The 14177-nt window shown below is 52.6% G+C and overlaps 1 protein-coding gene across 5 annotated transcripts in view; it reads right to left on the minus strand.

Moving 5' to 3' along the window:
- Rptor (regulatory associated protein of MTOR complex 1) overlaps positions 1–14177 on the minus strand; it is a 371772-nt gene that overhangs the window by 11582 nt on the left and 346013 nt on the right. For all 5 annotated transcript variants that reach the window (XM_021241190.2, XM_013078167.3, XM_004860899.4 and 2 more), the window contains 4 exons: positions 8791–8896; positions 5464–5578; positions 4003–4127; positions 1757–1861 (listed from right to left, as the gene is read on the minus strand). In XM_021241190.2, coding sequence (XP_021096849.2) covers positions 1757–1861; positions 4003–4127; positions 5464–5578; positions 8791–8896 — 451 coding nt within the window. The remainder of the gene's footprint in view (positions 1–1756; positions 1862–4002; positions 4128–5463; positions 5579–8790; positions 8897–14177) is intronic.

Genomic DNA, 14177 nt, shown 5'->3' on the forward strand with positions numbered 1-14177 from the left:
TAGGCCAGTGTGAGGTGACTCAGAGCCTCCTTGGCCACCAGGAGACAAGGCAGCAGGACGGGGAGGAGAAAGGGGGCTGGAGACTCAGGCTCCACATCTGCCTTTGGGAATGAGGAGCCCGGGGGGTAACCACAGCCCCTTGGTTTCAAGGAAGCATCCGGAATCCCGCTTCTCGGGGGCTTCCAGAGGCAACTGATTCGCCCAGTGAAACCCGCATGCTCACAGGCTGATGTTATGTTAGTGTTTGTTAGGTGACACAAGGAGGGGACAACACAAGGGGTGGAACAAGTAAGAAAAGCTCTGGCCCTAACCTCCTCCGGCCTCACAAACACTCAGGCCTACAGATGTAGTTAGGCACAAACAGACCTTCCTGGCCAGATCCAGGAAACCAGGCTATGGCTCTGACGCCAAGGTAAGTTGATGAGACAAAGCAAAATTAAGCAAGATTAAAACAAACTAGGATACAAGAATAACTGGCATAGACAGGGAAAAGGAGAAAAAGTGACTTCTGGACTAGCACCATGGCTGCCTCAGCCAGAGGATGCCCAGCTGCGGGATGAGGTGGACACCTGCCAGGCAAATGTAAACAGCCAACTATCAGTGTTCTTGGGTAAAGAAATGTGTCTCTCTATATGGGAAACTGGAGGTGCTGCCCCGGAAGACGTCAGAACTTCCAGTGCTTCCTCTTCCGTGACTGTGCTGAAGTTCCCGTGGTCAGGTGAAAGGGGCCCCTGGCTGGGAGAAGGTGCAGTCAGGGGTCTGCAGCTAGACATGCACACAGTCCACACAGACAAACTCTGAGAGGGGCCTGGAGAGCCTGGATAGCTGCGGAACAGAGCCAGGGCTACTGGCCAGAGCAGCAGAGGACAGTGCCTCTGCCGGGCCGAATCTCTGGGCCCAGATTCAGAAGTCAGCCTCAGCTGCTGCTCAGAGGCAGAACAAGAAGCCTGGGGGTGGGGCGTGGCCAGGGAGGCTTCCGGGCTCTAGATAGAGTACAGCAGGGGCTGGAAGGGACCAGCCCAGGGTCGGCCTTTCTCCAGAATGGTAGGGCAGAGATGGAACCATGAGGTCCAGGGCAGGCCTCACAGGGACAGCTGACTGGAGGGGAAGAAGGCCAGGTCCAGCAGGATGAAGACTAAGACCCAACTCACTGGTGCAGAGAGGCACCTGCGGGGCCACCGCTACTCTTCACCTAGTGTCAGCAGGGCGTGGGAGTTAGGCTGGAGGGTGACGGCCTCATGGTGCAAATGCCCTAGGCCTGGGGAGGCTCTGGGAACCCAGAACCCAAAGGCCTGACTGACACACTGGCCCTCTGGACTCCTGCAGAGGCCTTCCTGAAGGGCTGCGGGCACCTCCCTCCTCTTAAGCTGTGGAGTGGCACAGGGACATGGAAAGCCACCCAGCCCACTGGCCTCCTCTGCCCGGTGCAGGTTACCACTCCCCAGGGCGTGCAAATAGGCACAAGGAGCACATGACAGGTCCAGCCAGTGACAATGCTCTCCAGTGCCTGAGGACAGCCCTGCCCATGGGCACTGCCTCCAACCCAGGGCCACGCCGGAGGCTCGGCAGGGCACTCAGATCCCGGAGGTTTACGTACTCTCGTGGCTGGCAGGGGAGGCTGCTGGGTGATGCTTTTAAGGATTCTGAAGTGACAGGGAACAGGCCCGGAGGCACTGGAACTGCATCTCCTGGATTAGGGAAAACGGGGGTCCTGGTACTCATTCTGCACCTCCTTCTCCAGGAGCCACGGACCCACCTCGTGTTGTTGGCAGCATGTCTGAGAGCCCCTGCCATGCAGTTACCATCTCTGGGTTCTTTTCCAAGTCAGCAAAATTCTTCCAGACCCTGATGGCACCATCATCTGAGGAAGAGAGAGGGAGGGACATGGCCCTGTGCCCTGTGCTGGCCTGGTCTGGCTTGGCACAGGGGTCAGACCCTGCCCTGGAGGTCATGCCCAGGCCTATGCCTCAGGCGCAACCCCCAAAATGCAGCACAGAGCTCTCCGTGTCCATCTCCACCACTTTGTCTGCAGATCCACATCTGGGGAACAGGAAACCAGCACCCAAGCCAGAGGAGACCTGTGACCTCTGGGGCCTCTGCAGGCCGCAGAGCTTGACGTTAGCCAGCGGGGCAGCTCCTCTTGCCCTGAGCTCTCAGGACTGGGCCTCCCTCCCTCCCTGTGGTGAGGGGCGTGGTCGGAGCTGAAGACCTGGCCAGGCCTTTGTCTCCCTGGTCTCCTAGTCACTCGGTTCTCATCTTGGGGTCGTCTCTACAGAGGACACGAGGTTCAGGGGCTTCACTCTTGTGCCCTGCACACCATCAGTCTGAGTGTCTGAGGGAGTCTCCAGACTGTGCTGCAGGAAGGGTGCCCTCCTCCCTGCTCTGTACGGCTCATACACGTCCTCTGGCACCTGGGCAGGGACGCAGGGTCTGTGTGTGGTATGAATCTCTGTGCCCAGGAGCCCACTCTGACCCCACTGACCTGAGCTGAGCTGAAGCTGGGCCTTTACCCCACTGAGCTCTCTGCTCTCTGATGTCCACCTGGCGGTGAGCATCCCTGCCAGGAACCAGACCCTTCTGAGGCCCCTCTCCAATGCCCCCAGCCCTTGGTGCTCAAAGGTGCTCATGTCTGACCTGTCCTAACCCGGCTCCGTCTCACTGGTCCCTCCCTGCTGCACATGGTGTCCTCTCAGCTGCCCAGTGCCCAGTGTGGAGGACAGCTTTTACCCTACTTGGGCTGGAGGTGCACTACGTGGAAGGTGTGGCTCCCATTCCTCATAGTGATGCTGGGAATAGGGAGCCAATGCTTTGAGGGAGGAGCCAGGGCCAGTAGTGGGGTATACACATGTAATCCCAGCACTCTGGGAGGCTGAGGCAGGAGGTTCTGGAGTTCAATCCAGCCTGGGCAACTTAGTGACTTGGCTAGAACTTGTCTCAAAACAAAAAAAAGGCTGAGGATACAGCTCAGTGTAAGGCCCTGGTTTCGGTCACCAGTACCACAAAGAAAAAGAAAGAAAGGGAGGGAGGGAGAAGGTAGAGTCATGCTGTCAGTAACAATCACAGATTGGTGGCTCAGATGCCTAAGTCAAGGACAGAACAAAGACAGGACAGAGGGCCCAGGGTGGGTGACGGGACACCTCCCCTGACTCACTGCCACCCTGCTAGGCTTTTCTACCTGTGCAGTTCTACTACTGGTGCTTCTTGTGGGCAGGGGGCCATCCACAGAACCATGGTTTTATTTTTTATTTATTTGGTACCGGGGATTGAACTCAGGTCCTTGTGCTTGAGAGACAGGCGGCAGAACCACTGAGTTAACTCCCCGGCCCCTTATTTTTTATTTTTTTGGCACTGGGGATCGAACTCGGTACCTTGTGCTTGCTAGGCAGGCGGCAGAATCACTGAGCTAAATCCCTGGCCCAAGAAGCGTGGTTTTAAAGTGCTGAAGGAAAACAACTGCTGCCCAGAGTAAGTGACTTGGAAAACTACCGCTTCACCCAGTGTGAGCATGAAATGAAGATGTCTCAGAGCAACGGGAAAAAAATCATGAAAATCATCCAGAACGAGGTCCACTCCATGCTGGGACATGCCTGACAGCTTGTCCTTCAGGCAGGAGGCACCCGGCCTGCAAAGGAAGCAGGGACACACGGGAACCAGATGGTGACCACAGGCTGTGCAGGCCATGGTGTCCTCCCACATTTCTGGGTGTCACTTGTGGCCACCTGGGTCTCCTATGAAGAGGACAGAGGCTCACAGGGCATTTCCCGGATGGACGGGCTGGGGACCAGAGCCGGAAGACACGTCTCAGTCACTGCTGTGTTCCTGCCTGTGTCCACACCCTGTCTCTCACAAGCCCTGCTTCTGAACAGCTGCGGCCCTCATCGTGAGCAGCGCCCTCTTCAAGGTGACAAACTAAACCCATGGGTTTCATGAGCCTCAGGACGTCACACCTGTCCGGCCCTACCGTGCGCCCAGGTGCAGGTCCAGCTGCCCAGGCCCACTCACCTGTGGCGGTGAGCAGCAGGGAGCAGTCCTGGCCGTTCAGGTACTCCATGGCAGTGACCCTGGTGTACCGTGGGTTTCCGTTGTGGAAGTAATCCAGCTTCTCCCCTTTCTCCCAGTCCCAAAAACTTGGGGGAATAAGAGGAATAAGACTAGTCATTAAGGAAATCCAAACCCCAGCTACAGTGAGACCCCCACCTCACACCCACAGCATGGCTACTATCAGAAGACAGAAAACAACAAGCATGGGTGAGGATGTGGAGTAACCGTAGCCCCTGTGCTCTGCTGGGGGGAACGTGCAAGAGGCGGCCACCGTGGAAAACAGCACTGCAGTTCCTCACAGACCAGTCACCACCTCTGGGTCTACGTCCAGGAGAACTGGGAGCAGAGACTTAACAGATAGGTATTTATATACCCACGTTCACAGCAGCACTATTCACCATAGCCAACAACCCGAGGGTCCACTGACAGATGACTGTGGGAACAAAACGTGGTCCATCTGAGGACGGAATATGACTCAGCCTTCAAAAGAAATGGAATTCTGACACATGCCACAGCATGGACGAGCTCGGACAACACTAGGCTAAGTGAAAGCAGCCAGACAAGGAAGGGCAAATACTGTACGATTTCACTCAGGCAAGGTCCTTCATGTTGTCAAATTCAGAGACAGGAAGTAGAGTGGGGGTTGTCAGGGGCTGGGAAGGGAGGATGAGAAGTGACTGCCTAATGCGGGCAGCAGAGTTTTAGTCTGGGAAGGTGAAAAAGTTCTGAGCTGGGCATGGTGGCACACACCTGTAATCCCAGCTAGTCAGAAGGCTGAGGCAGGGCGATTGCAAGTTTGAGGCTAGCCTGGGCAACTTAGCAAGACCCTATTTCAAAATAAAAAATTAAAAAGTGCTGGGGATGCAGCTCACTGGCAGAGTGCTCCTGAGTTCAATTCATGTAACACTGTGAATGTGCTTAACGCCCCGATAGTGTCCTTAAATGTGATGAAGAGGTAAATTCTACCATAATTGGGGGGGGGGGGAGCGCAGGCATTTTCTAAGCTATAGGCGTCCCTTCACCCTCCTCCCCCACAAGCAGGTATTCTGTCTGCCACACACGGGTGAGAGTTTTTCTAGTTTAAATTTGGGCTTCTCTTTGGGACACCGGGTATCTTCTGGTCACTGATTTTTGGTTGCACACTGCATCTGCAGAGGAGGTAATCAGGGAGACCCCCCCACCCCAGCCTCTCTATTACAGATGTGGTTTGGAAGCTCCTGGCCCTGTGGTGACCTACGTTCAGAACTTTCAACTGTCCTTTGGCCAGAAAGAGGCAAGGGCGGGCCGGGCATCAGAGAGGGAGGGGAGAAGGGACAGCTGTCTAGATTGTGAGCAAGAGTGGTGATGATGGGAAAGGGATGTGGATCTACAGCACCGTGGTGCCGGCTCCCCAGGAAGGAGGTCTGCAGTGGCAGTGCCTACCAGATGCTGTCCTTGTCTGCCACGGCCACACATGGTGTGAAGGGGTGGAATTTGACCACAGAGGGGACACCGGGGTTCCTGTTGAGGAATATCTGGTCATCCAGCCTGGTGATGCCTGCAAAGGAAGCACACAGGTGGTGTCTTGGGTGCCCAGCAACACTCACAGCACATCTCGGGGGCTGACATTGACACCTGTGTGTGGGGACCCGCGAGGCATGGAGGAGACAGAGGGAAAAGCAGGGGCCAAAGAGAGGGCCGAAAGCACACACTGGGGAATGAGCAGGGTGACGTCGGCCCAGTGTGTCCTTGGGATATATCCCTGAATGTGCCTTTGCTCCCAACTCCCCAGAACTCCTGGCAGAGCTGGACGCTTAGTGAACATTCATTCAACACTTGTCAAGTTGCACAATGCAGACTGGGGCAAACTCAGCTGGGGAGGAGTCTGTGGAGTGTTGAGGACTTTGGAAGTTAAGCTGGTAGAGCTCTGACTTGGAGACTCACCACTCCCCGAGACCCAGTCAAGGAGCTGGGTCTTCTGTCTACAAAGAGGCTGGCCAGGAAATTGCACGACCTAAGGACCACAAGGCTCACAGGAGAGGCGACATGGGTTTCCTCACTAGGCCCCACACTGGCGTGAGGAGACACACCCTCACGGCTTCTCGAGTTTCCCTGAGAAGGAACCAGGAGGCTGAGGAGCAGTCAGGATGGGTTTGGACAGTTTCTGGGGGGTAACAAGGTTTACTTGGAGCAGCTGTGCACTCCCAGTACAGGTGCTGCTCCTCAGCTGCAGCACCATGGAGGGAAGACATGCACCTCTAGCATTGGACCCTGGGTACCTGGCAGGGTGTTTTGGGGATCACACGCCTCCCTAGCCATGAGCACAGCTCTTGGGTGGCTTGGCCGTACTTCCAGTCTGGCCTGGGGAACCTGGGGAGGTTCTCAGGTCTTCCTTCGGGGAGTGGTGGGCTTGATGCTTGGCATCAGGCCAACCCACCCTGGGGCACCAGGCCCTGTGTATGGGTAACTGAGCTGGGCGTGACTGTGGGCACCATGTAAGCAGCGCCCCCTACCTGTGACCCTTGCTGCTCAGGTGGCACCAGGACTGCAGGGTCGGGGCTGACCAGCTGGATGGCTGACACTGCCCAGCATGCAGCCAGTCACTGCTCTGCCACCTCCTGATCCTCCAGCCTCTCTTCCTTAAGAGGCAAATACCAGTGGCCACGATCGGGAGACAAATCTGCTTTGTGATCAGAGGGGTTACACTAATCGAGGAAAACAACCCTGCAGTTTTCAGTGACAGCAACACAGTTTGGCCTGGGGCACCGTCATTCTTGGTTAAGGTTTTTTGGAAGGAGGCAAAAGAGTGGTGATAATTTTGAGCATGAAAAGATAAAGGGAAACACCCTGTCAGTGAATGCATGGCATACGTAAGCACGTATCGGGAGCAGGTGACAGCCAAGGTCAGGAAGGTCTTCAGGAATTATGGACAGGCGGCTCAGGGACAGAAGGAACCCACACGGACCTGCTCAGCTCCTGTCTCTGGTTAATTTTGTTCAGTCTACCGACATCATTTCTCCACCTTTCCCTGTTTTCCTAATACACAGCTGGCTGGCTATAAAATAAGTTCACACTGCATCTCCATTGATGAGCCTGGTGGTGATGGGGGGCTGCCTGGCTGTGCTCCGCACCCTCTTTCCCAGCATTGAGTCTATCAGTGTCTCCTGGACTCACCTGTGGATGTTCTAGCAGTTCACTAGCTCTCCCTGTGTGAGCTCTTTTTAGAATGATTAACTCTGGTTTATAAAGATACTCTTTTTTTGTGTGTGTAGAAAACCCATTTCTGTTTTGTGAGTGCCTGGCTCAGTGTGGCCCTTGCTGCAGGGGACAGCTCTTTTCAGGGTTACTGAGGTGAACCAGGCCAGCCTCTGAGCAACAGGCTAATAACCTGTGCTGGCCTTCCAAGCCAGCAGGCTGGGGCCTAAGGAAGCATACCCTCCCGGACAGTCACCTCCTGTGCCAGCCATGCAAGAGGGCCGCAGAGCGGGCGCTGGGTCCTTTCCTGACAGCTCGCAGGCTGCACACGCCTGCACGGTGGCTGCTGGTGCAGCATACACTGAATTCCACGACACTGAGTGCTTTGGATGTAGTCTGCCAATGCCTTGGCAGGGGCACAGAGAGATCTGCTAGGTCAGTTCTTAGCAGAGCAGTACTCTGGGGACAGTGCGTGGATGTGGATGAGGCATGTGGGAAAGTGCTTCCACGGCATGGCTAGCCTTGGGGTGCTTGATGGAGGAGGACATGTGGGGCTCATGTGGTAAGAGACAGGTGCCACCCTGCCATCTGCAGCCAGGCCAGGGGCAGCAGCTGTAAGGCCTCTGCTTTGGCCAAAAGGGGAACAGTCTGTCTTGTGGGGTCTCAACCTCAACTCAGAAGGTAACGTGTCATTGTCATGAATCCCACAGGACAGGGAGGCTAGGTCAAATGTGAATCAACAGAGCAGGGGAGGGCCCGAGACTGGCTACGACAGACTGCACAGCCACAGGTCCCCAGCCATGGCCTGCTCATAAGAAAGGGCACTTGGCTGCTGGGTTGGAGATGAGGGGTGGCCACTTCTCAGTGCTCAGACTGTGGGTGCCGCCCTGGGAGAGGCTGCCTGGCTCTCAGCTCTGTTGACCTCAGGGCCCCTCACCTCCCGCATGGCCTCCCTTCACTCTTGCTGGCCCTGGCAGTGGTGCACACCTGCTGTCCTCAGCCACTCACTGACTCTTCTCCAGGCAAGGCTGGGAGCAAACAAGAGGCGATTTTGGTGTCTGCTGGCAAAGCTGGGAAATGGCTTGGTGAAGATGTGACTACAAGGCAGTCTGGGTAACAGAGGAACAATCACCTCAGACACACATGGAGAGCAGCTGAACAAGACCAGGCCTGTCTTTCTGCTTTATATTCCTGGGAAAGGGCACCCTGCCAGGTGCAACATGTAACCCTAGGGCCCCAGAAAGGCTTGGCCTTCCCTTTGGGGAACCTCAAATTAGAGATGTGCTCGTCCTCTGAGAGGCTGCCCAGGGCAGCACGGCTCCTCCAGAGGCAGCCCCTTCCTGCAGTCTGTCCCTTCCCTGCTCCCAGCTCCAGCTTCTGCATGACCTTGAATGGCCCCATCTCCACCAGCCTGTGCCCTTATCTGCAAGGAAGGTGCAGGGGTACCCCGGGCTGGCGGGAGGCGGGGCAAGGTCCTGGGGCCTGGCGGATGGTCTGCTCACAGGGCTGAGCCGCCCGCCCGCCCTCCCGGCCCAGCCTCTCCTCCTGAGGGCACCGTGTGCTTGCGGGCCTTACCCTTCTGGACGACCTGCTGTGCCTGCCTCCTGACGCGGGTGTTCCGGAGGAACCGCCACTCTCGCTCCTTGCGGATCTGACTCTCCAGGTCGTGTTCTTCAGGGATCTTCAATGATACAAACATCCACTTACACTCAGCAACTAGAAAACAGTCAGTTTCTAGCTAAAGCTTCCCTGCCTCAGGCAGAAGGTTCTGGGCCATCTAGTTCAGCCTGCGGTCCCTAGCCAGGCACAGAGCAGCATCCACAGAGACCAAAGGGCAGCACCTCTCACGGCATGCCCCAGGCTTGGGGTGGTGAGGCCCTTGGGGAGAGGTCTGAGGATGCGGCTAACAGGGATGTGAGTGGAGACCTAGGTAGTGCCTTCCAGACCCTGAGGGCCGGGCACTGCCTGCCCTCTGGTTTGACACTAACCCTCATTCGTATAATACTGCTGGATGTCCTTCATCTTAGAGCTGGTGAGTAAATTTGGCTGACTGGTTCCCTGCTACAAAGCTAGGAGGTAGTTGTAAAGTCCCAAAATATAGTAGAAATCAAACAAAAATAAAATCCTACTTCTTCCTGGCTGATAGTGCACAGAAGAGTTTATGCGACCAGCCTCGGGGTCAACCCCAATGATAACGCAAAGGCAAAGAGAACCCATGTTTGTCATTTTAAAGGCGGCTTCCTCTGGCAGAAAAAGTGTAGGCTGAAGAACCCTGAGCAGACTGGCCAGGCTGGGGTTGTGAGCCTGCGTGTGGCTGGGAACTGGGAGCCTCCCTCACAGGGACCCCGGAGCGGCTCTCATCCACACAAGTTCACAGAACACTTGTGCATCTCCTTGAGCGCTTGGTGTTATCTTTGACAGCAAAACACAAACAAGCAAACTCTACACCCCCAGTATTTTCGTAGGTGGCCTGGAGTTTGTTCTCTAGCATTTTATTACAATGCCCTTTCTTTCCTTTTTCTTCTTAAAAATTGCAGAAACTCACACCTGGCAGAAAAGCAACAACAGCAATAGAGGACATCCAAACCCAGAACTGACAGGAAGAGGTGTCAACGGCCTCCCCTGAAATGCTTACTGGTTTAGAAACAACCTGCAACGGCTCGTGGGAGAGACTGTGGATTCATAACAACTGGCTTCATTTTATGACAATCCAGAGCTTATTAGAAAAGAAGTGACAAATGACCAATAATGTAGAACAATAATAAGGGAAAAAACTCAAAGCCTGCGTTGGAAGGGGGATATTGCACTTTAATGACTCGGGTTTCTCTGGAGCATGCTAGAGGAAGAGGTCTAAAGGGTGCTGTGAGCAGGGAGGGGGATGGACTGAGGGGACAGCATTCCTGGTCCCTGACCAGCTCCTTGGCTCACTGCTCCAGACTTGGAGTGAGGGGGACTTGGGCAGGCTCCAAAGACAGCCACAGTGATAGCAAGAGCCAGAGGCAGCCTGCACATGGGAAGCCTGGTGGGTCTCAGAGTCTGGCACTTGTGTGGTCACTGACCAACAGCACCATGGGCTTAGGCCCAGGCCCCAGCCTCTCGGCAAGCCTGCTAGCTGTTCTGGAGCTCTCAGAAGCAGACTCTGCTGAGCTCTCTTGAGGGCTGGTCCTGGAACTCTAATGCCACACCCTAAGCATCCTCCTGGTCACAGTCAGTTCTGGCCACCAGGCTCACAGGTCAGCCAGAGGCAGGAAGGAGAGAAGGTGCAGTGGAGGTGGATGGAGAGACAGGAGAGGGCAGAGGGTACCATGAGAAGGCGAGGAAGTTGGGGGCCTGAGCAGGGCCCCTTGGAACAGAAGGAGGGATGAGACTGACCCTCGGAGACTTAATCACCCTTCCTGTGCCCCACCTAGCCACCCCAGTGGCCCCGGGGGCCATTTCTCTCCTGGCTGAGTAAAAGCTCTTTGGTAAACAGAGTCCAGACCCAGTTCTGCCTCCCTCTGAGCAGAGCTCCTGGAGGCCGTGGGCGGTGGAACAGTGTTATATGATGAAGATCACCACATTGGTTTCTCCTGACAGAAACCAATTACAGTTCTGTGGCCTCCCACAGAGGCACAAGGGCTGCAAGCCAGCGGTGCTCAGCTCCTTTCTGGTCACAAAGAAAAACTCAGGGCTTGGGAACAAAGGAAGATGAAGGGTCCCCAGGAGGCTAACGGGGAGTGGTTGTTGGCAGCATTTCACAGAGAGTAGGGAATCTAAGAATCTGGAGGCTGGGTCTTATTTTCTTATTTCCCATTGGTCTAAATTTAAAAAGCTTCAAGGTATGTTGGATAAAATTCAGAGCAGGAATGTGACCATCAAAATTGAAAAAGGCCTAGGTGAAGGATAAGGGGGAGGACCCCATGGGCAGGTGTGTTAATACCACACTGAATTCCTAGGTGCCAAGGGCCTCAGCTTCAGCTTCTACCCACTGGACAAAGCGTGTTCTGCCACATGCACCAGGGACAAGTCTCCATCCCTCGTGTCTCACCATGATGCTTATTTTTATTATTTGCCATCTTCTAACACATACAGAGAAGCTGCCATCCAGGAAGAGGAGCAGAGCACTAGGAGGCTGTGGACAGGTCCCATGCTGGCTGGACAGTACCTCCCTCTTGGCGTGGCCTTCTGAGCACGAATCATCAGGCCACAGTGGGCTTGCAAGCGACCATCAGAGCTTAAGACCGATTTACACTCAAGCAAGGGCACTCGTATTGTCTGACTCCACTTTTCCTTAACTATGACTTCTTCACAAGAGGGAAAGGTTCTTTCCCTCTTAAATTAAGTTGACTAAGATATAATTTATTATGTACAGTTAGTTTCACCCCCTGTAGGAACACTTCTGGTTTTGGCAAAGCCTTACAGTCACATGAACCAGGCGTGGTGATGCACACCTGTAATCCCAGCATTTGGTTTTTTTCTTTTGGTATCGGGGATCGAACTCGAGACCTTGTGCTTGTGCTTGGGAGGCAGGTGCAGGATGACTGACACAAGTTCAAGGCTACCCTGTGCTATATAGTGAGTTTCAAGCTTTCTTGGGCTATATGGAAAGACCCTGTCTTAGAACAAAAGCAATGCCAGACCAAAACAAAAAGCTACAGTTATGTGACTGTACCCGTCAGGGAACTGTCCTGGCACTCCAACACAATTAGTGACCCAGTGCTCCAGCCCTCCCTGGTGCCCCAGGCCTGGCACCACTGACCTGCTTCCTGATCCTACAGTTCTGTCTGCTCCGCAGCATTGTGTAGTGGACCACACAGTATGTGGCCCACTCAGTGTCTTCTTCCACTTGGCCTGTACACTTGCAGTTTTTCTGTGTGGTTGTACCAGTTCATTAATTTTTTTCTGACCAGCTCTATCAGAGTTTACCTGTCCACCAGTGGAGGATATCTGAGTTGCTTCCAGTTTTGGTGACTATAAATTAGCCACTGGAGACACTCACTGGTGTCTGCATGACACTTCCCACTCCTCTGAGTGGGTGTTCAGGAGCAGGATGGCTGGGATGTGTGCGAGGTAGATGTTTAACTTTATAGGAAACAGCCAGTCTTTCCAAAAGTGTCTAAAATATCTTGCATCTGTATGACCGGGTGTGAGTGTTCTGGTGGCTCCACATCCACTGCTAGCATCTGGTATGGATGGATTTCTAGGATTCATCATTCTGGTGGATGCACTGTGGTAATCTGAGCTTCCCCCATGACTGACTTCCTTGTCATGAGGATCTCTTCATGGGCTTGTTTGCCACTTACACAGCCGTCCTAGTGAAGGGTCTGTGCGAATCTTTGGACAGTTTTTAACACTGGGTTCCTTTCTTCCTTATTGAGTTTTGAGAGTTTTTTTCCCTTTTTTTTTGGTGCCGAGGATCAAACTCAGGACCTTGAGCTTGTGAGGCAGGCGCGGTGCCACTGAGCTAAATCCTCCGCCTAAGAGTTTTTTAAGTATACCAGATCTTTATCAAGTGTATGTTTTACAATTTTCTTTTAGTCTGTGGCTTATCTTTTTATTTGCTTAATGGTATATTTCAATGAACAGTTTTAAATTGTGATGAAGTCTCATTTTTCATTTTCCCACTGTTTTTTTGCTACCTGGGATCAAACTTGGGACCTTGCACTTGCGAGGCAGGTGGTGGCACCACTGAGGTAAATCCTCGGCCCTATCATTTTCATCTTGTATAGCTTATGCCTTCAGTAGTTTATTAAAGGAGTCTTTAATCCAAAGTCAGGAAGATTTTCTTCTGTTTTCATCTAGAAGTTTTAGTCTTGGATTATACATTTAGAGCCATGACTCACTTTGAGTTAACTGTCATATGAGGTGTGAGATATGAATTGAGGTTCCTGGCATATGACACCGCTTGTTGAAAAGTTTTCTCCTTTGATTGGATTGTCTTTACACCTTGTTGAAAATCCATTGAACATATTTGTGTGGTTCTATTTTTGGGCTCTCTATTCTATTCCACTGATCTTTGTGTATCTGTCCTTCCTCCAATTGCACACTTGTCCTAATGACCTTAACTTTATAGTGAGACTTGAAATCATTGTTGAGTCCCCTTTGTCCTAGTTCAAAATTATTTTATTTTAGTTTCTTTGCTTTTCTCCATTGAAAATCAATAATAAGCTTATTGATTAAAAATTCTATTGGGGTTTTGGTTGGGGTTGCATTGATTTACATACCAATTTAGGGAGAACTGACATCTTCACATTACTGATTCTTCCAATCCGTGAACTTAGGTCTTCTTTGATTCCCCTCATCAGTGTTTTGTAATTTTCAGCATATAGATTTCTTTTATATACCTAATTACTGTTGGTTTTGGGATTATAAATGGTACTGATGCAAAATTTAAATTTCCAATTGTTTTTTACAGTCACGCAATTGATTTTTGTACAATGATTCTGTATCCTATAGATTTACCAAACTCACTACACCTAACAGCATTTTGCAGATCACTTGTCGTTATACACACAATAATGTTGTCTGAGCCAGTGTGGGGCGCACACCTGTAATCCCAGTACATGGGAGGTTGAGGCAGGAGGATCACCGTGAGTTCGAGGCCATTTTAGGCTACATAGTGAGTTTGAGGCCAGCCTGCACTGAATAGTGAGACCTGTCTCAAAAAATCGAACCAAAACTAAAACCCCAAAACCAAAATCAAACCAAACAGCAAGAATGTTGTCTGACAATGGATATAGTTTCACCCTTTTCATTTGTAACTATTTTTCTTTCTTTTCTTGTCTCAGTGCACTGTATAGGACTTCTGGTAGGATATCAGATAGTGAGATCAGACCTTCTTCCCTTGCTTCTGACTTTAGAGAAAAAGGATCTAGTCTTTTACCAATCAGAATGATGCCGACTCTAGGTGCTCTGTCGGTGTTCTTTCCTTCTTGTCCTAGTTTGCTTTTCGTCATGAATGACTCTTGAATTCTGTCAGATGC

This window comes from Heterocephalus glaber, unplaced genomic scaffold (assembly GCF_053883595.1).
Source record: "Heterocephalus glaber isolate CG9 unplaced genomic scaffold, H.glaber_assembly_v1.0 deba00000937, whole genome shotgun sequence".
In the NCBI taxonomy this organism is placed as follows: Eukaryota; Metazoa; Chordata; class Mammalia; order Rodentia; family Bathyergidae; genus Heterocephalus; species Heterocephalus glaber.